Raw genomic sequence first — 18,676 nt, forward strand, 5'->3', positions numbered from 1 at the left:
GATTATTCAGGTACAGCCTGGGCAGCCCGGACGATTCAGTGCTACCAACCCCACGTCATTCCCTGAAGATCCACAGCTAACCGACAGCCAAGGCCCGGAGCCACGGCCGGGACAGTTAATTTCAGGAACGCATCGGCGCCGCGAGAAGGTTCCGGATTCGGTGATCCAAACGGTCGCGGATGTCGGCCACAGTCAACAGCTCAACCACTCCGTAACTTCGACTGTATCCAAAGCTCATGACACGCCGCGCATTTCCCATGCGTAAAATGGTTCGTGGAAATGGCCGAGTGCTTTGGAAGGGGCGAGAGAGGGAGGAGCAAGAGTGCTCCTGCTACCTTGCTGTCCTGCTACGTAGGTACTTGACTGATTCTATTGATCCTGCCACCTCTCTGACCTGCCACCTTCCTATCCTTCTTGCGATCCTCCTTCGTACCTTACTGGCCCTGCTGCCTTGCTGTCCTGCTACCTCTGACCTGCGACGTACCTTCCATTACTGATTTACTGATCCTGCTGCCTTGCCGTCACAGGTCTGATATCTATATCAACCCAACCTCCCACTCTTCTCTTCCTCAAGCCGCAGTTTTCTTCATCACCTCAAACCACGCCTCCTAGGAACAGCACCTCTTCCCTTAATTTTGGTCTTCCGTGCATATTCAACCATGAATACTATCCAGAAGGTTGGTATTCCTCTTCCTGTCCCCCTCTCTTTGCCGATTGCTAACCACAATCAGTGCATGCGTGCGACGTTCCGACGCAATCCAAGCCCACTACTCCCAGTGGTGCAGACAAGACTCATTGCAACAAGACCAGGTCTACCACCATCTGATCAACTGCCATCTGATCAACCGCCATCTGATCAACCGCCATCTGATCAACCACCACCTGATCGACCAACCAACGACACAGCCGAACTTCTTCGAGCTGTCGAGGCACTCAACACTCAGGTTGCAGCACTTGCCGCAGTTCCCCCGCAGGTTGCAGCAATTCATGAGACCGTGCAACGAGAATCGAAATGGTGGCGCAGGTTTCTCTTCTAGTTGTCGTCAGTCGTGTCGTCTGCGATTGTGGTGAGCCATCTAAGCGTAAGTATGTCTCCTCTGGCGGCGTGTCCTTTACTAACATTCCCAGGATGCGTGGGAATGGGTGACTGCCACCTATGAAAGACACGTGGGATAGTACCCATTATTAAAAAACTCAACGACGCCTCTGTCCCGTCCCGCCCTATTTCCCTTTTATTCGCCTACGAATAGTTCCGGAAATGAGTAGAAGTTAGAGAAAGACTAGAGACGGGGAAGACACCTAGAGATAGGGAAGACACCTAGAGACGGGAGAGACGCCTAGAGATAGGGGGCAGACATAGAGACGGGGGGCAAGCTTAGAAATAATAGAAAGACTAAAGACGGATGTACTGATGGAAGTAGTAGATCTGTGTAGTAGAGTCGTGTAGTAAATTTGTAGCGTGAATGGCAGATTGTCATTATTGTTACATGGTGTTGACATATGGGTATCGCATGCAAATAATGCTACAACTGATGTACATAGTATGTGTGTTTGTGGGGAGATGTTACAAGGCCATTCAAGCAGCCGCCGCAAGAGCTCTCTTGGCAGCCTTAGCCGCCTTCTTCGCGCCCTTCATGCTCTTGCGCGGACGGCTCTTGATCACCTTCTTGGGAGACTTGTTCAGAAGCCACGCATTCATCGGCAGACGGGTGCCAACGAACCTGCCCTCGGGCGTCCAGACCTCGACGACGGGCCAATTGGGCTCATCAAGACTTCGGGCAGGTTTCGCGGCCTTCTCCTCCTTCTTCTTTAGCTTCTCGACCGTCTTCTTCAGCCTATCGACCTGGAGGAGACCGGCCTGGTTGATCGATGCCGCTTCCATCTTGGCGAAACCATTCTCAGGCTCAGGCTCATCCTCGAGTTCGGGCTCGGGTTCAGGTTCCTCCTCGATAAAGGACGGCGCGCAGCCGGAAAACAGATCCTTGGTCCGCACCTGCGCCACGATCTCGACCCATCCGCACCCCTCGATGAGGATGTCGGTGGCCACCACGCGCCAGGGGAGGTCCTCAACTTTTCTGCGGCCGACGTCCTTGCGAGTGAGGGGTCCGGCGCGCTCCTTTGTTACGTCGTACTTGAGCTCAAAGGAGCCCGCGAGCTTGAGCTTCTCGGCGAGACCGGGGGCGGCGATGTTGGGCACGCGGTCGGATTCCCTCGTCTGCTGCTGGAACTCGATGGCCTTCTCGGTGGAGGTCGCGTGTTCGGGGATGGGGGTGAAGTTGTAGGCGAGGAATACGAGATCCGGCGTGGTGGGCGTAATGCGGATTAGGCTTCCTAGTAGGAGAGACTGACCAGGCTTGAGGGATTGCTGCTCGGGCTTGATTCGGTGGTGCATGATGAGATCTTTGTGGTGCTCGGGTTTGACGTATTTCTCGAGATCCGATCGAGCCACTCCAGGTAGGTCAATCAGCTCGCCCTTGCCGTTACCATAGGGAATTCGGATAGGGGAAGCCGTCGTGCCTGGAAGAGAAGAGACCGTAGGCATCTCCGGATAATCTGTTTCGGGACGAGCAGGAGGCAGTAGAGCATCCACTTGGAAACGATCAGAATCGTTCTCAAAGTTGCCCCTCGCGGCATAATGGGCGCCGTCGCTATCCTCCTCCTCTCTTGCAAACAAGGAGATCTGCACGGGGTTCTTTGAAGGAAGAGATGCTGAGGTGCCCTTTGGGAATACCGAGTCAAACAACTGACTCTTTCCAACGTTGACCTTGCCAACCATCCAGCCCGCGCCGCCACGCTTGTAAATCTCCTCCTTGAGCGACTTGGTCCACCAGCCTCGCTGGGCGCTAACGCACTTGACGTTGCCCAGTCTGATGAGCTGTCCAAACTTGCCCAGCGACCGGCGCAGAACCTCTCTCAGGTACGGCATGAGCGAGTCCACCTGCTCCTTCTTCGGCGCCAGCAGATCCGACCGTGTGATGATGAAGCTCATGTCGAACTTGCGGTCCTTGAAGTACCTCCCCGCCCTATTCCTACGGTTCTTGTGCTTCAAGTTGGCGTCGAGGACCTGGTGCAGCTTCGGAATGAACGACATTGGGAAGTCGGCGGCGTCAACTACGTGGTAGATGTGGTTGTTCTTGAAGGGGGACTCCTCGATCGTCTCACGCAGGGCGTCGACCGACGGGTGGTAGATTGGCTCTCCGGCGTGGTGGTGCACCAGCTTGTGGCATCGGTCGCAGAGCGGTGCTCTCTTCGACTTAGGACCTGGTGCTGTCGCGAATTGTCAGTACCATCGATAGATGCAGTTCACAGTAGACTACGCACTTGTAACGTCCGGACCCAGCTCCTCTCCAAAACGCAGCGTCTTCGGGTCCAGGCCAAGTTCTGCAAGCTGCTCCTCGCTCATGTTCTGCAGCACCTCATCAATGACCTTGTCTTCCTCCCGCGCCTCATTTTCCGCATCTTCCATGCTACCCTTGGGCGCAAGATACTCCTTCACGGCTTTCCTGCTCAGGTCGTAGTACCCAGCATGCCCAGCCTCCGTCGTTTGGCTCAGTGCGCCGCAGCCACTACATGATAGCGGAAGGGTCTTCCGTGGAATCTTGGTCGGTTCGTCAGCAGGAGGCAACGGGGCCGCCGCTGCCGGTTCGGATATCGTAGTCGCCTCGACGTGCATACAGCGTCGCTGTCTGTAGGGAAGGTTGCGGTGCGCATCACCAGTTGGCGCAAAGTGGTGTCGCGCAGACGCGGTGGTGAGGGATGGGCAGAGGTAGACCGGAACTTCACCCAAAGCGGCCCGGTCTCCAATGCTCATGGCGCTCCTGAGCCATCTCGACGATAATGCGCGATGCATTGTCGCAAGAGCATTAAGGAAAGAATGTAGTAATTTGCGTATTAGCTTCAGGACTTTTGGGGGTCCTTGTAGCTTTACGACTAAACAAGCACCCAGGAAATTCTAGAAATTTTGGGGAACGATCAACGCCCGAGCTGCACCGATAAGAGTTCCAAAACCCCTTATCGCCGGACAATCATTTGCCCCCGTCCCGAAAAGTCCAAGGGTCGCGGGCAATTTTCAGACTCCCGACCACGCGACTGACATCGAGAGAAGTGCTTGGTGTGAAGTGCAGTTTCGAGATACCCTTAAGAGACTACCGCCCAAGATGACTCGTGTAGGAGCGAGATGGCACGCTCTGAGAGCTGTAGGTTTCCTTGAGCCATTGCAATACCCATGACGAAGTGAGAAAAGCTAACTTTTGGTGAACAGAAGGTACTTACATCCCGCTCGAGATCTACAACCCCGACATAGCTCCCAGGAATAGCTTCAATTGACACCCGCCAGATCCTCAACATCCGCTTCGGCCTCGGTGCCGCAAAACTGCCTCCCAATGTCACGAGGATACACATGGAGTTCGCCAGGCGCGTAGATGGCGGCCACTTCGGACCCAAGTTCGTCTCCTTCCTCTGCCTCCCCAAGAGCTTCATCATCCCCCTCCGAGACCACCAAACTAACCACCGCTCTTCCCCTTTTCTCATAGAAAATTCTGGCGCGACATGCTCCCCCGCCTGAAATACTACAATCCCGCCGTCCCAATGATCGTGAACCGCAAAAACAACAACGAAGGCGCAGCAATCATGTCCGTCTACTTCTCCACCTCAGGCGAACCCCTCGAACCCTCCACCCTCCCGCAACCCCCCTCCTCGGCAATCGACAACTCCAAAGCGCCCGCGCCCCTCGAAGGCCTCGAGCGCGTCGTCAAGATCGACATGAAGAACAAGCACTCGGAAGAAATCTACGATCAGTTCTTACAAGAGACCAAGGCCGAGGCTGTGCTCCCCGGTCCCGAGGACGAGGCGGATATGAAGGCCGCCGAGGAGCTGAGGATCAAGGGCGACAAGGACCGGAAGCGGGTGGCCAAGATTCTCGAGGAGGAGAGGAGGGAGAAGGCTATGCTTGCCAGGGCGCGCGCTGAGGCGAACTAATGATACTAAAAGGGGGCGGACGGGTGGAGCAGAAGAACAAAAACTTATGTACGAGGGCGTGGAGAAGAAACCGAAAAAAGTGTATGAATATCATGTACAAAATGTACCAAAAAGAATCTCTGCAGAACGGGAAATGCTCTGAGTTGTGCTACGACCAGTCTACTGGCTTGCTGGGCTACTGGACCAAGTCCTGGTCAAGATCACAAAGGCTAGTTCAAGAGACACAGAATGATGAATTGTGGTTGGAAACCGAATGAAATCCTTTCCATTAAAACTACCCATGGACTTGTGCCCATGTTCATCCAAAACCTTGACGCCGCCTACCGCCCAAGAAAGACCAACAAGCTAAAGGTCATTGTGAATCTGCCAGCCATACCATCTAGATGCATGCTGCTACCCTTTGCAGGGCTGCGGTTTGTCTTTCTGTAAACTTCGATATCGATGCTCCCTGTAGCTCATTTGACACATGATGCGCTTATTTCAAACCAAAGCCTTCGCTCTCGTGCACGGCGGTCCATAACATGTGCTCCAGTCTCTCCCTCGACCCATAACGGCGCAGGGCCAGCATGTTGAAGCATGTTCGAGCGATGGGATACCTGTTCTCATCATCGCCTAGACATGTAATCTTGATTGGGAGAAGAGCAGCACCCATTGCCGGCACTCTGTCGGTACCGGTGATGAAGGAGAGAAGCTTCCTCTGCTCATCAGCAGTTGCATTCTTGAAGGCATCCCAGAACCATCCTATGACTGGCTCTACCCCATCAGGGTTCTTCGAACCCCAGTTGTCGTACTCAGCCACGCCCCTCAGGGCGTCCACGTCGAGTGCCGTATCTGAGCCTCGAACAAGCAGTTCAATCTCCTCGGGTCGAAACAGCGACAGCGCGTTGCCGCCACACACAGTGTAAAACCCACGTTTGAAGGGCTCAAACTGCCGGGCAACCGCCGTTTCGAGTAGGTACCTGACGTATAATGTGACGTACTCTGCTCTGTTTGCATTCGTGACCGGCTTCCTCTCTCCTCCCGGACACAGTGGGACCTGCATCACAGTTCCGTACTTCTCAATGTCCACAACAAAGTCCAGCTGGAAAGTCGTCTCAACGTCACCGTCAAACTCAAGAAGCTGTTTGAGGCCACTCGCTAAACGCGGGCGATACTCTGACAGGTCTTCTAGCGTGTAGTTCATGGTTGGCCGAGGATGGGCAGATGAACCTGACGATGAGCTAGGGGCGGAAGCAAGAAGCTTCCGGAAGGCAAAAGGCGGCAGCGCCACGTCGAGAATGGTGGAGTTGTATATGGCCAAACCCATTACAACGCCAACCAGGAAGAATTGGTCAGAAGTCTCGAAGGCGTTGGGGTTGAAGTAGCAGAATTGAGAGTCCTCGTCGTAGATGAACATGCCTATAATGTGGTGTTAGAAACAGACTCAGACCTCACGCAGACCGATACGTACCATGCTCGGGGTTGAACACCTCACGCACGAGGAGAAGAAACCATTCTTTCTTCAAGCCACCTGCGTCGAGCCCCTCCTCGCCTTTGAAAACGATGCGTAACCCCTTCTTGATGTCTTCGCTCCCACTTCCAATGACTTCGCTCACAGCCTTCAAACTGTCGTCAACCAGGCACTCTCTTCGAACATCAAGCACCAAGAATTGCGTAACGTTTCTCCTTGTCATAATGCTGTCGAAGAAGGCGTCCCGTGCCTTGGTCATTTGTTGTCTTCGTGCGTCGTGCTCCAGGATCTGGGACTTGGCCCACATGCTCAGCAAAAATGGATACTGACAGAACGAGAACTTTCCCCTCTTCGATTCCCATGCTTCGAACTCGGCTACCAAGTCGGTGTAGTCAATCATGGTGTTGTAGAAGTCACTTGTAGGGATGATTTGTCCATGTGCCTGTATACCTCCTCTGTGAGTACTGCTACTCATGTTTCCCGTCTGATCCGGTCGCCGAATGTGCGTCATATTATTTGCCGCAAATACTAGAGAGAGAACCCTGGCGGCGGCCCGGATTTGCCAGTCTTCATTATATACCATCTTTTTCTGTTGCTCCTTCTGTTGTTTTGAGGAGCTACGCTGCGTTCCTAGCGCTGCGTGCAGCGAGGCTGCTGAATGACCGGCACTCATGTTCGGAATCAGCCCGGCTGTTATGTCAACTCTGACCTCGTGTTTCTTCTCATTCTGGCGAATGAGTCTGTAAGTTAGGAACCCAGCGGCAAGGTCCGTGATCTTGATGAATCTAGCCTCAGAATACCGCGCGAACCAAGTAGTTAAGTGGTTTTGGCATGAAGTCGATGAATTCGAAATCAAGCCCAAGATTCGCTTGATAATGACGGAATGTTGACCAGATACGGGACCGGTTTTCAGGGTCGATCTGTCTTCCCTAATAATCTCGTCGCGTTTCAGCGATGGACGTCTGTCATTGTTTCCTCGGCCTTGGAAGGCATTCGACTCTCCGTAAAGCAGCGGGTTCTCCAAGATGATGAGAAGATATCTCAGGTCTTCTGGATCAGTCATCGGCCGCCCAGGACGCTTGAGTAGTGTTTCGATGGCTTTCAATAGGATCCTGTGGGTGTGGTCTTGGCCGAAGAGTAATTGGGACTCGATGGCCCGGAGCTCTGTTGCTGATAGAGGGTCTGCCTCTGAATCTCGGGTCATCTCCTCATAAATGGACATCCAGGATTCAGCAGCATTGATCACCGATCTGTACCACTCCGTAACTTGATTCCATTCCACCTGCGGCGAGCGAGACGTGATGAAAGAAGGGGCATCCTCCATCCGCTGTGAAGCCGATCGCTTGTGGCGTGTCCCTCCCTGACTTTGGTTCCCAGTCCACCACGTCCCGTTCTCGGCGAAGTCACCGAGCAACAGAAGCTTAGGATCGAGATCACATACAGGCGATTCGGAATGTTGCTCTGCGTATTTGGGCTCGGGCCTGGGGATTGGCGGCCGCCGTGATGCCGACTCACTCCCTGAGCGAGTGGCTACGACAGGCCGACGAGAGAGAAACGAAGAGTTGACACAGTGAAATGAACTGAAGCAGGTGGTAATGTAGTCTTCCAGCGGCCTGAATATCCTCTTTGGATCATCGGCATCAAGGAACCTGGGGCCCGCCGGCCGCGGAGCACTGGCGTCTGCCGTGAGCTGGCGCATGGTGGGCCTCTCGGGGTAAGAAGACGAAAATGACCGGGCTGTCGGGGGCAGGCGCAGCGGATGCAAGTTGGGATTTTGGCGGAGCGTAGGCTGCTCCGGGAAGAGGTAGCCAGAGCCATTACCTTGGCTTCTCTCCCGCCTGTGCTGTGGACCTCCTTTCGTTCTCGAGGTGCAAGGCCGTTCACTCTGTTCCCGAAACGGACTTGGGGTTGCGTGCCTCTCGGCGACGACCTCGCGATGCTCATCCTCTGAGCTCGAGGACCTCCTAATCGCCCTCGCTAGATGTGCATGGATGGATTGCCGGATCAGTCTCTTGGTCTGGTCGAGTGAAATGGGCCTGGTCTCGTATCGTTCTGCCGGGCGTGTGGTCTGTTTCTGAGGCGACGTCGATTCTTGGGACGGGCGCTGTAGCCATTTGGGGCCGCTATTGGATCTGGCCGGTAGCTGGTCCGGGTGGATGTCATTGATGGTGACACAGACTGTGCATTTGAAGACCTTCAGCTCGCGTGGCCAGCGCACGAGAGAGCCGCAGGTCATGCAATTGCCAGTCGCAAAGTCCCTGCTACCACCACTGGTGCCTCCCCTCTTGTGTGTAGTGTTGTTGTTGCCGGGCGGCTTCGTCATGACGGGCGCATCGTCTTCGGAATCGGTGTCATGGGAGGTGTCGGGGCGCTTCTTCTTGCTGGAGAATAGCGAAGGGAATGGGTGGCTCATGGAGCGGGAATGTGTCGGACGGCGCGGGCGTCTTGGGTGGAAATCGGATTCGGAAGAGCTCGAGTCGGCATGGAGGTGGGAGTTATCCAAAATCACATAGCTGTCGGGCAGTCGTCCCAGCTGGCCAGGTGGTGCAGTGTGCGAGGGGCTGTGTATTCGGGAGACAAGGTCGGCGGAAGTTTGACGGAGAGTAGGAGGGCGAGGAGGTGGAGCATGACGTTGCGACGACCAAGGAGCCATGTTTGCGAGCGATGCCGTCTAAACTCTGCGACAACAGCAAGGGCACCTGGCCAGCTTGGTCTGCAAGCAGCAAATCGGCATGGAGAAATGAGGATGTACAAGAAGGCAAGGTTAGTTTTTCCTCACGGTCTGTCCTTTCTCTCTTTCTCTCTTTCGAAATGGTTTCTGCCACGCGCCCAGGGAAGGTAGTTGAAGTAAAAGTGAGACGATGGAGGACGAGGGGGGTGGGAAAGTAAGGTGCGGCTGGAAGTGGGAGGGAGGGAGGGGAGAGCCTGCACTTTGAATTAAGTTGAAGGCGTGTCTCGTCCAACAAGTGTGGATGTAAGTCAAAGGGACGAGACAGGACACGGCATGACACTTGCTGCAGGAGAGGACAGGCTTCACGATGCAGGTGGTAATAATAAGGCGCGCAAAGAGGAAGTGTCCGACGCACCCATGCTGGGATTATGCTGTTGTGATAGGTTCTAGCTGTAGAAGACTGCAGTACGAACATAACAAGAGGCCATAGAGCTAGAGCAACACCGACAAGGCGGAGGGCCCAACAGCTGGGAACCTCGATACCATAGATTAAGTGTGGACTAAGTGAAAGTGACAACGGCTTCATTGTTTTTGTTATGGTGTCAATAGGTCAGCTACGGTACTTGGGAGCTTGGTGTGCTTGAGTCCGGCTGGAGGTAGTGCAATTGACCGTCTTTAGTGTCCCAGCCAACAATTTGCGCCGAGCACACGCACATACACACATACATGAGAAGAGGTATCAGACGACGGGACGGACATGTAAAGGGCATTCGGAGGTGATGGTCTTTGAACTGAGCGCCGCGCTGTGCGTTCCTCTAGAAATCCATCTTGGCCACAGGCCGCAGAAAGAGAGACTGAGAGATTGAATGCTGGGACGCGACTCGACTCGAGCTCGGCCGAGGGTCAAGGAGGGAATGAAAATTGAACAATGTAACGGCAGCAGTGTCCCGAACCAAGACATTCCCTTAATAATTATGCCAGGTTCCATGTTCTCTCATCTCAATCTTGTCAGGTCTCGTATTCGACAGTCGACGCTGGGAGCACATGGAGCCGAGAGCGAATCAGCAGGCTGCGTATGTCAGGGCAAACATATTAGTACACCAGAAGTGATTAAACTGTTGATCCCTGGTGAAGCGCCGCGTGGCTGACTGAGTGCCCTTTCAAGTTTCCCACAGATTTGTATCTCTCCCTGACATTGATCCCGAATAGTGACCTTCTAGAGAAAAACAAAAAGTCTACAGTTATACTCTGATACACGGTTCACTGCTCCTTACCTGACTTGCAGGTAGGTATGTACTTGTGTCAGAAGATGAAGGTGGCCGGCTTCCATGTCTAATTATTGTACTACATATCAGTACGAACCTAAGGCAAGGTACCTTGATGCATGAACTCCTAAAGAGCCTGCTGTAATTAAGGTCCCAGAAACGTCAAACATGATCAGCCACGCTGTCAATCTAACATAAGGTAACAGAATCATCAGCCTGGACAGCTGTGGAGTGATATGAAATGTTGCAATTTCCTAATGACAACCCCTGGTCCAAATGTTTCTTTATTGAGGGATGGATAACAGAGGCGTATTTTAAGGGTCCTGGGCTGAGTGCCTGAAGCAGGGGGGCCTTTTTGCCGGGTCAGCACTCAGCTCCAGACTCCAGTGTAACCCAAGCCGCCAAACCAAACAAAACCAAGCCGACCGCGGCTGTGAGAATCCCTGCAGGGGGAACACTCCAGTCTCCAGCATGCATGCCTTCCCGCTATTGCCCTGCCTTAGCACACCACTCACGCTGCAGCTAGCGGTCCAAGGTCGCACTTCCCCGAGACCGGCACCCGGCGGGGGGAACTTCGGGAGACGGATGGTTTGTTCCTTCCTGTATTTCACTCCGTACCTACCTAGGTAGGTAAAGTAGGTAAGCACGCGGTTGTCAGAATAAATGGCACACTTAGGTAGCTAACTACTTTCTCCGTCCTAATTCATAAATTCTTCCCTAATTCAACTTTAATCTGTAGCCTTTATGATAAATATTGAGAAATTTGTAATATTTTTATATATTTTTAGTGCTTTTAAAATATTTAAACTTACTATTTTAAACCTGGTTTTGCTGTGCTGATGCTTTAAGCTGCTTGTATACGTGCCGCTTTTTCTGGCAACCGCGTGGTAAGGTACCTGCCTGAGGTAAGTCCCCAGGGCAGGTCCCAATCCACCCAGGTCGTTTCCTTCCGAGTCCCGTCGGTGCCATCCAGCGCCAAGCCCGGCGACCTTAACTTCGAATGTGGGGGAAGGAAGTAATCGCGGATCCCCGTTTCGTCAATGACAGGCTCCTGCCCATTGGATCTTTGCTCCGGACCTTTGCTGTTGCACACTTGCATCCTCAACCTGACATTACCCTCGACCTTCACCACGCAGCTTCAGCAGATGAAAGCTGGCACAGCACACCGCCTCGGCCGTTTCAGCATCTCGGTGCATCCATGACATTCCCTCAAATCCGACTCTTCAACCTCGCTGTCCATGCCCGAACAACCGGGATCCCCCAAGCTCCACTCGGAGGAAGCTTCAAGCTCCGGACCTGACCGCCGCCGTGACGTCAATTCTTGTCTTGTCCGTCCTCGCGGGCTATCTTACAACCAATGTCTGCGCATTCGGACCCGCGATCGATCAAGCGCAACGCAGCATTGGCCGGTGCCTGTAGCCGTGGTCGTTTGTCCTCTTCGAAAGCTGTTCCTTAGACCTGACCCGTTGTTCTCCTGGCCAATGGCATGGATCAATTGCCTACGGACGGGACCAGTGAAGGGAACCTGAATGAGAAGACAGCAAGAGCCAGGAGAGTATTTTGTTCTGCTTCTAGCCGTCAATCTATCAACTAATAGTATGCAAGCTGCAAAACTGTCAGCAACCTTGAGACATGGTGTGATTACTATTGGTCATATGTCGCTCGCTTATCGTCTCTCTGCTGACGACTCCAGATCAATGCATCATACACAGGAAATTTGTGGGTGTTTGCGAACATTGTCATATTCTCATTCGTCATAACGTATGGACAGCTACCTGGTTATCGCTTCGCTCTATACATCTACAGCATCTGCGCAAATTGCGGCGATACCGAGAATTGGCAGTTGATAAACTGGATCGTATCGTTGCACCAGTTGGCCTCCTTTGTTCCGGTGCCAACCATTCTTGCCTTGTCTGATACCTTGGCGCCCTTCTTAAGCGTGCCCTGCAATGTGCTCTCGAATTCGCCCTTCACGATTGTTAGGTCACCCTCCAGCTCTGCCAGCACCTCGCCGCTTTCGCTTCGGAGCTCGAACTTGCTGATGCCGTGGTTAATCTCCAACGGACTGGGGTTGTACACCTTCATGGTGTTGACGAAACCACCGCCACGCTCCGCAGAGTTGACCTGCGCGATCTTGGGGCCGCCCATGCCAACGATGGGCACATCCTTTGCGTATTTGACCTTGGCCGACAGGCCGAGCGCCTTGATTGTGCAGTCGCCATTGTCGAGTCGCAACACCAAGCTCTCGTCGCACATGATGGCTTTGACGAACGCCATGAAGGCGTTGCGGTCGAGGATCTTGATGAGCTGGTCCTTGACGACAACCTCCGTACCACCAGACTTGGTCTTGACTTCGGGAAGATCCAGCTTGCCAAAGCAGCCGCCGTTGAACATCATGTCGACGGTCATCGGTGCCATTGTCGCGCCCATAGGTCCGGTGCCTGTGACCCTGCTCACGATTCCCATGACAAAGGTACTGTAATTCGCACAGCAGTCAGATTATGCCACAGAATGCCACCAAATGCATGCGCAGGAATGACTTACTCAGCCGTGGGCTGCGAGATCTTGATGTGCTCCACCTCCAACTTGGAGCGGTTGAGAATGGCCTGGGTAATGGCGTCCATTTTGGCTAGTGTGCTGATTTGTGGAAGCGCTAGAGGAGTGGTGACGTTCAGTACGCTGGTTTGGATTTCGTTGTAAGTGAGATTTGATTATTGCAGTTGAAGTTGATTGAAGAGTTGGTAGGGAAAACAAGGTGAGGAGCATTGGGTTTTATACACGCTCGCCATCTCGTCCAATATCCTGGTCATCACAACCCAGATACGGCCTCACTGTCGTCAGAACGAACACATGCAGCTTGAGCTGCCATGCCATGTGCTATTGAGCTGCCACAACTGCCTCGGAACCTGAGTCTCGTCTCCAACAGAACCCACCGCCACAACACAGTTCGCATAGCTCTTCGCATAGCTTGCTACCCTGCCACACCCCGTCCAAAACTTGACAAGGCCTCAAGGGGGTTTAGAACGGCCAGTCCATCAGACGAAGAATGGTTGCTATTCGGTGAGCCCAACACTTCGGATAATACCCCTGCGTGTATGACAGATCGATCAACCTACCGATCCTCCTCTGCCTGGAGTCCTGCCCCCTCCTCAAAACGGCAATTCCCTGTGCGGTGAAACACCAATGGAGTGCGAGGGTTTTCATCACAGCTCAGGAGCAGGAGCCAGCTCACGCACACAACGCAACGCACCCGCACCCGCATTCGCACAGCTCTTTTCGACGGCGGATCCCGCAATGCGAGTGAATGCTTCTTATTTGGTTTCCATTTCGCTTGGACGTCCCGTTTCGGGAAGCATTGAGCGCTTACCTGCCCTTCTATCCCCCCCCCACCTTCAACTCAAAAGACCCGTGCCGAGCTGGCGGCACATAGAGTCTCAGTCTCAGCCTCAGCTCTCTCTCATTCTCTCTCGCATACTTGACTTTATTCTTTCCCGACCTGCATGTGTCAGCGGCGCAACATCTGCCAGCCAGGTCCCTTTTTTTGTCACGTTCCGGAAAGCTACTCAAACCTAAGTGGGTAAAGAGGGCGCTGTAAACACTGCCCACCTCGCTGATACCTCCCCGGAGGCTGACTCGAAATGTTTACGTTGGGGGGAAAAGAGTCAGCCAAGAGGGTTAAAACACGTTTTGCAGATTAATGCTTGAAGCTGCTAATGCGGGGCGTGGGTGAAAGCATCAATCCCGGTACGCAACGTTGGGAAGAAAGAAGGTGAAGTTTGGCATGTGCTCTAGCCTTTTCACCGAGGGACGTCTGGTGTGGAGGTGAACGAGAAGAAGGTGCGGGATGTTTACTGATTGGCGATGCGTTCCCCGGCAGTCGTAAACTCAACCCTCTTTTTAGTAAGGATGTGGTTGTATCGCGAGGGCGGGGGAGGGGGAGGGTGATGAATTTGCCCAGCTAATGTGAAGGAAGTGCGGAGAGGCAGCGAGGTTACGAACGAGAAGAAACGGGAATAGGCTTCGGTCCCATGTGCGCCGGATGAATGATGCGGAGTAAACACTGCGTAGATCATCTTTGGTAAGATAGGTCTTGCTCGGGAAATCGAGATGAGAAGAAATGATTTGGGCCTGCGTAAACCAAAACATTCCAGTCCAAGGCACACGAATACGTTTCCGGACTCAGGTCTGGAATCGAACGGAAACTCGTGGTGATTCATCGCTCTTTCATTGTCGAGCCGGAAAACTGGGTAAGGAACAAGACTAACAGAACAAGAGCAAGCTTCTCTCTGTCCCTCAAACCCATCGAGGGTGCCATTCTTCTTTTTCGTTTTTGGTTTCTCGGATTCACTCCCCTTTCAAAACTCCGCAACCGCCGAGCCGCGATACGCTAACCTCAACCAATCCCTCAACCACCGGATCCCAAAGTCGTCATCAAAGTCATCAATCATTCAAGCAACACCTCTTCTGCGCCGCCGACCACTTTTTTTTTTTTTGCAAGTTCACCATTCGCCAACCACCGTCTTGCCCTACAGCCGTCCCACCAGCTTCTGACTCCGATCCGATGCTTGTCTAAGTAACGAAATGAGATGAGCCAAGCAGACACTTTTTTGTTTTTAAACAACAACGAACAGTCAAAGGCAACTTCATACTTGGGGAGAGAGAGTGACAAAAGGGAGAGAGAAACCAGTCTGTTCTGTCATGCTTGCGTTGCGGCACAGAGAGCCCTTACACTCCAGTAGCGTCATCGAAAACAATCGCGGCCTTGATGGCGCTCTTGTTCTTGATGGACTCGAGAGCCTCGCCAAACTGCTCGAGCTTGAACGTCTTGTTGACGATACCCTTGGTCTTGACCTTGCCCGAGTCAAGGTAGTCAATGGTGGCGGCTGCGCGAGTGTTAGTATGACTGGGCTAGAGTGCCTACTCGGGCAGCAGGTGCAGAGTTCTTCGAAGATTGATACGTACGGAACATGTAGGTCTCGGAAAAGGAGCCGAGAATCGTGATCTCGTCACCGAAAATTTTGGAGGGGGGCCATGATACACGGGCAGAGCTGCTGTAGACACTATTTTTGACACATCAGCAACCAGGTACGCTAAACCGGCGCTTTAATACCTTACCCGTAGACGACAAGCTTGCCACCGCGGCGGACGTAGTTGATGGCATCCTCCAGAATCTTGACGGAACCGGTAGCCTCAACGACGACGTCAAAGCCGTACGGGTGGTCCTTCTGGAGCTGGGTGAACTGAACCTGGGGGTCGGAGCGGGACAGCTCAATGTAGTTGTCGGCAGCATCCAAGCTGCGAGCGAGGTCCATCTTCAGACCTTGAGGGGCCGCGATGGTGACATTGCAACCACCGTTGTGGCGCATGAGTTGAGCAAGCATCTATATCGTGTTAAATCGATCAGCCATTGGTGCACAGGGTGCAGGGTGCAATATCCCGGCCGAAGTGTACTCACGAGACCGGTGGGGCCGGCGCCGAACATGAGGACGCTTGATCCGAGGCGGGGCCGGATCTTGTCCAGACCGTGGCAGGCACAGGAGGCGGGTTCGAGAAGAGTGGCATCGACATCGTTAAGGTTGTGGATCTTGAAGACCTTGCCGGCAGGGTACGCGCAGTACTCGGCGAAACCACCGTTCATTGTGACACCGTGAGCCTCGAACTGCAAACAAAAAAAGTGTTATTTCAACATCCGTCCGTATAAGTGGGAAAGTGGGTCGGGCATACGTGCTCGCAGAGCAAAAGCTCTCCACGTCGGCAGTAGAAGCACTCATTGCAAAGTTCACTGTTGTCGGCAGCAACACGGTCGCCAACCTTGAAGTCCTTGACTTTCTGTGCTTTCATGTTAGCAGCCATCCCGTCAGAAGTTGTGGACAATAGCCTTGCTTACAGGTCCAACGGCGGCAACGACACCAACAGTCTCATGGCCAGGGATCAAGGGGAACTTTGCAATGAACTCTCCCTCGTGAATGTGCTATGAAGATGTTAGTTATGTTGACTGGAGGCCGTGAGGTTCGGGAGGTTTTACCAAGTCTGTGGCGTCCAGGTTAGTCGTACAGATCAATGCAAAAGATCACCCTTGACTTGCACAGCGTATGCAATGGTACACGAGAGACGACGGTTCACTCACCAGTACCACAAACACCGCAAGCTCTAACTTTGACCAGAACATCATTCTCCCGAAGCTCTGGAAGAGGAACTTGGACAATTGACCAATCCTCGGGCTTCTCGTAGCTGAATGAGGGGTCAGCTTAGCGCCAATGGAGGGGTAGATGGTCCAGCGACCAAAGTTGCGTGAACTGCCACGCTGACCCGATGATCCTTCATGTTCGACAGAGGGGAGCCATACCGGAGAGCCTTCATCTGCTTGGGAAGGTTCGACATGTTGAAAAGTTTTTGACTTGTGCTCGAGGGTGGTAGGTGTGCTATCGTAGCTTGATGCTCAGTTAGCGAATGTCGACAGTATAAGTGAAGCTCAGCCTATTACAGGGGGTGGCAGAACAACGACGGAAGCTAACAACGTACACTAGAGACTCACTGGAGGACAAGTGAAGTGAGGGGAAGCTTGATTTGGTGCTTCGATGTGAAGCTCCCGGAGGTGGAATGGGTAGCTTTATATAAGGCCTCCTTCGAGCAGCGCGGGGAATGGGCGCATCTTGGGATGGAGATGGGACTAGGGTCCAATGCGTTGTTGGCTGGCGTGTCTGAGGTCAGGGTACTTACATCTAAACCCTCCCTTGGACTTGCATTGTACGCTCAAATCGGCGAGCTTCGATGGCTACACCGAGCTCATGTACCTCTCCATTTGTGCGGTGCCATCCGGCATGTTGGCGTAGGTAGCTGCATCCCGCGTCCGCAGACGCATCCTCGACTACATCGACGCGCCACTCGGCCAACAAATGACGGTACATACACGAGACGGCATCCCACGCCTCGAGAGAGACCCCAGCCTGGTCTGGCCAAACATTGATCGGTGAGGATGAAAAGCACCTGAGAAAGACCGGAGCTGTTGGCAGACCACAGAGCTGAGCAAAGTATAAACCCCCCCTGTGCGTCCAAAAATTGCCCCGCCCCCAGACTTTCAGCGGAGTTATTGCTGCAAACCTGGCGTCATCACGCAGGGCAGGGCTGCCACCAGCAACCAGACTTCCAAGCGCGGGAAAGTCGAGAGTTACAGGCTCTGGGTGCAATCGAAAAGCAGGGAGAAGAATCGAAGTGAGGGGGGCAAGGTTATGGCAACACGTCTACGAACGAGCTTCCAACAACCGCCAGGCAGTCCAGCTGTCTAGCTCATCCCATTGAACAGGGTCGAGACACTATCATCGAGCCACTCAGAGAAGCGAGAGCTAGCGAGCTGCATCCAAATTGGAGAGTGGGGAGCGTGCAAGCAGTCCTGGTCTCGAAATGTAAGTGTGTAAACCAGAAAGTGACAACACCACTTCCACCATCAACAACACCATCTCTTCTCTTCTTTCCCGTCAGGAGGTCCACTTGGACACCGCCGCAGTGCTTATCTTGCACATCCGGCACTCTTCCCCTGGCACACTACCTCAACAAAACATCCCCAAAGCCGGGCCAAGGAGAGTGGGAGCGTGGTAACACCCCATGGCACATGACATGAACTTACCGTAGTCTAGGTGCTCGTCTCGACTTTGCCCGGCGCCCAGGTTCTTGCTGATACGTATCCGCGCCCGCGATTCTCTCTCCACGCGCTATCCTTGAAGTGCCCCCCCTCGCCGGTTGTTCCCCGGTTTGCTGGCCTTGTAGCGCCAGCCCTTGGCGTGGAGACGCTGCCTCCACATGCAGTTGACTTACGTACCGGGTTGGTGCGAAGATAATAGAATGGGTCGTTGGATGCTCTGACATGATTCTGAGTCTCTGTCACCCTGAGGTTGGGCTTGATTTGCGTTTGGTGGCTCATAGCTTAATCGTGTCTCTGATTATTCTTCTGCACCACAAGGTGCTGGGGCATGATGAGATGTCCGTCTCTGCTCGCGCGGCTAGCGTTGAGACGACGTTCTTGCAGCTCCCGAGATTAGAAGATTTTCTACCGCGGATGGTGTAGTGAAGCTGTGTGAAGATGAGATCGGGTTGGGTTAGACAAAACATCGATTGGGTGAGGTGACTTTCATGGCAAGTACTCATGCCCAGGACCTTCTCTTCCTTCTCATCCCACAGCTCGGGGATATCGAAGTAACCGCGTCCGGAAGCTGGCACAGGTGCAGAAAGAAGGTCAGGTACGTAGGAGTGAGGGGGAGGGGGGATGAACCCTACCCTCTTCCTGAACGAGGTGCAAGCAATGGCACCCAAAGGTAC

At 53.5% G+C, this 18,676-nt stretch overlaps 6 protein-coding genes across 6 annotated transcripts; 2 read left to right on the plus strand and 4 right to left on the minus strand.

Moving 5' to 3' along the window:
• The first annotated feature begins 141 nt into the window (after nt 1–141).
• Nucleotides 142–1,470, plus strand: HER10_EVM0012050 (uncharacterized protein). The gene is made up of 2 exons (XM_035481454.1): nt 142–677; nt 732–1,470. The coding sequence occupies exons 1-2, from the start codon at nt 660–662 to the stop codon at nt 1,035–1,037; spliced, it is 324 nt and encodes a 107-aa protein (XP_035330168.1). The 5' UTR covers nt 142–659; the 3' UTR covers nt 1,038–1,470.
• An 86-nt stretch (nt 1,471–1,556) lies between these two features.
• HER10_EVM0007866 (uncharacterized protein) lies at nt 1,557–3,910 on the minus strand. Its single transcript, XM_035477407.1, has 2 exons — nt 3,322–3,910; nt 1,557–3,267 (listed from the first exon to the last, which is right to left on the minus strand). Exons 1-2 carry the CDS (start codon nt 3,848–3,850, stop codon nt 1,577–1,579), a joined length of 2,220 nt encoding a protein of 739 aa, XP_035329658.1. The 5' UTR covers nt 3,851–3,910; the 3' UTR covers nt 1,557–1,576.
• A 186-nt stretch (nt 3,911–4,096) lies between these two features.
• HER10_EVM0005278 (uncharacterized protein) lies at nt 4,097–5,126 on the plus strand. Its single transcript, XM_035474900.1, has 4 exons — nt 4,097–4,196; nt 4,262–4,264; nt 4,337–4,443; nt 4,533–5,126. The coding sequence occupies exons 1-4, from the start codon at nt 4,158–4,160 to the stop codon at nt 4,975–4,977; spliced, it is 594 nt and encodes a 197-aa protein (XP_035329321.1). The 5' UTR covers nt 4,097–4,157; the 3' UTR covers nt 4,978–5,126.
• A 139-nt stretch (nt 5,127–5,265) lies between these two features.
• HER10_EVM0004042 (HECT-domain-containing protein) lies at nt 5,266–9,253 on the minus strand. The gene is made up of 2 exons (XM_035473700.1): nt 6,428–9,253; nt 5,266–6,375 (listed from the first exon to the last, which is right to left on the minus strand). Exons 1-2 carry the CDS (start codon nt 9,078–9,080, stop codon nt 5,453–5,455), a joined length of 3,576 nt encoding a protein of 1,191 aa, XP_035329168.1. The 5' UTR covers nt 9,081–9,253; the 3' UTR covers nt 5,266–5,452.
• A 2,910-nt stretch (nt 9,254–12,163) lies between these two features.
• Nucleotides 12,164–12,987, minus strand: HER10_EVM0005889 (uncharacterized protein; the record flags this gene model as incomplete). Its single annotated transcript, XM_035475491.1, has 2 exons — nt 12,164–12,839; nt 12,908–12,987. 2 exons carry the CDS (start codon nt 12,985–12,987, stop codon nt 12,164–12,166), a joined length of 756 nt encoding a protein of 251 aa, XP_035329401.1.
• A 1,295-nt stretch (nt 12,988–14,282) lies between these two features.
• HER10_EVM0001729 (alcohol dehydrogenase GroES-like domain-containing protein) lies at nt 14,283–17,411 on the minus strand. The gene is made up of 9 exons (XM_035471467.1): nt 16,710–17,411; nt 16,491–16,594; nt 16,389–16,393; nt 16,251–16,334; nt 16,088–16,192; nt 15,819–16,022; nt 15,479–15,744; nt 15,326–15,423; nt 14,283–15,246 (listed from the first exon to the last, which is right to left on the minus strand). The coding sequence occupies exons 1-9, from the start codon at nt 16,742–16,744 to the stop codon at nt 15,089–15,091; spliced, it is 1,059 nt and encodes a 352-aa protein (XP_035328901.1). The 5' UTR covers nt 16,745–17,411; the 3' UTR covers nt 14,283–15,088.
• Between the last annotated feature and the right edge of the window lie 1,265 nt (nt 17,412–18,676).

Source organism: Colletotrichum scovillei (genome assembly GCF_011075155.1).
Source record: "Colletotrichum scovillei strain TJNH1 chromosome Unknown Contig00009, whole genome shotgun sequence".
Lineage (NCBI taxonomy): Eukaryota > Fungi > Ascomycota > Sordariomycetes > Glomerellales > Glomerellaceae > Colletotrichum > Colletotrichum scovillei.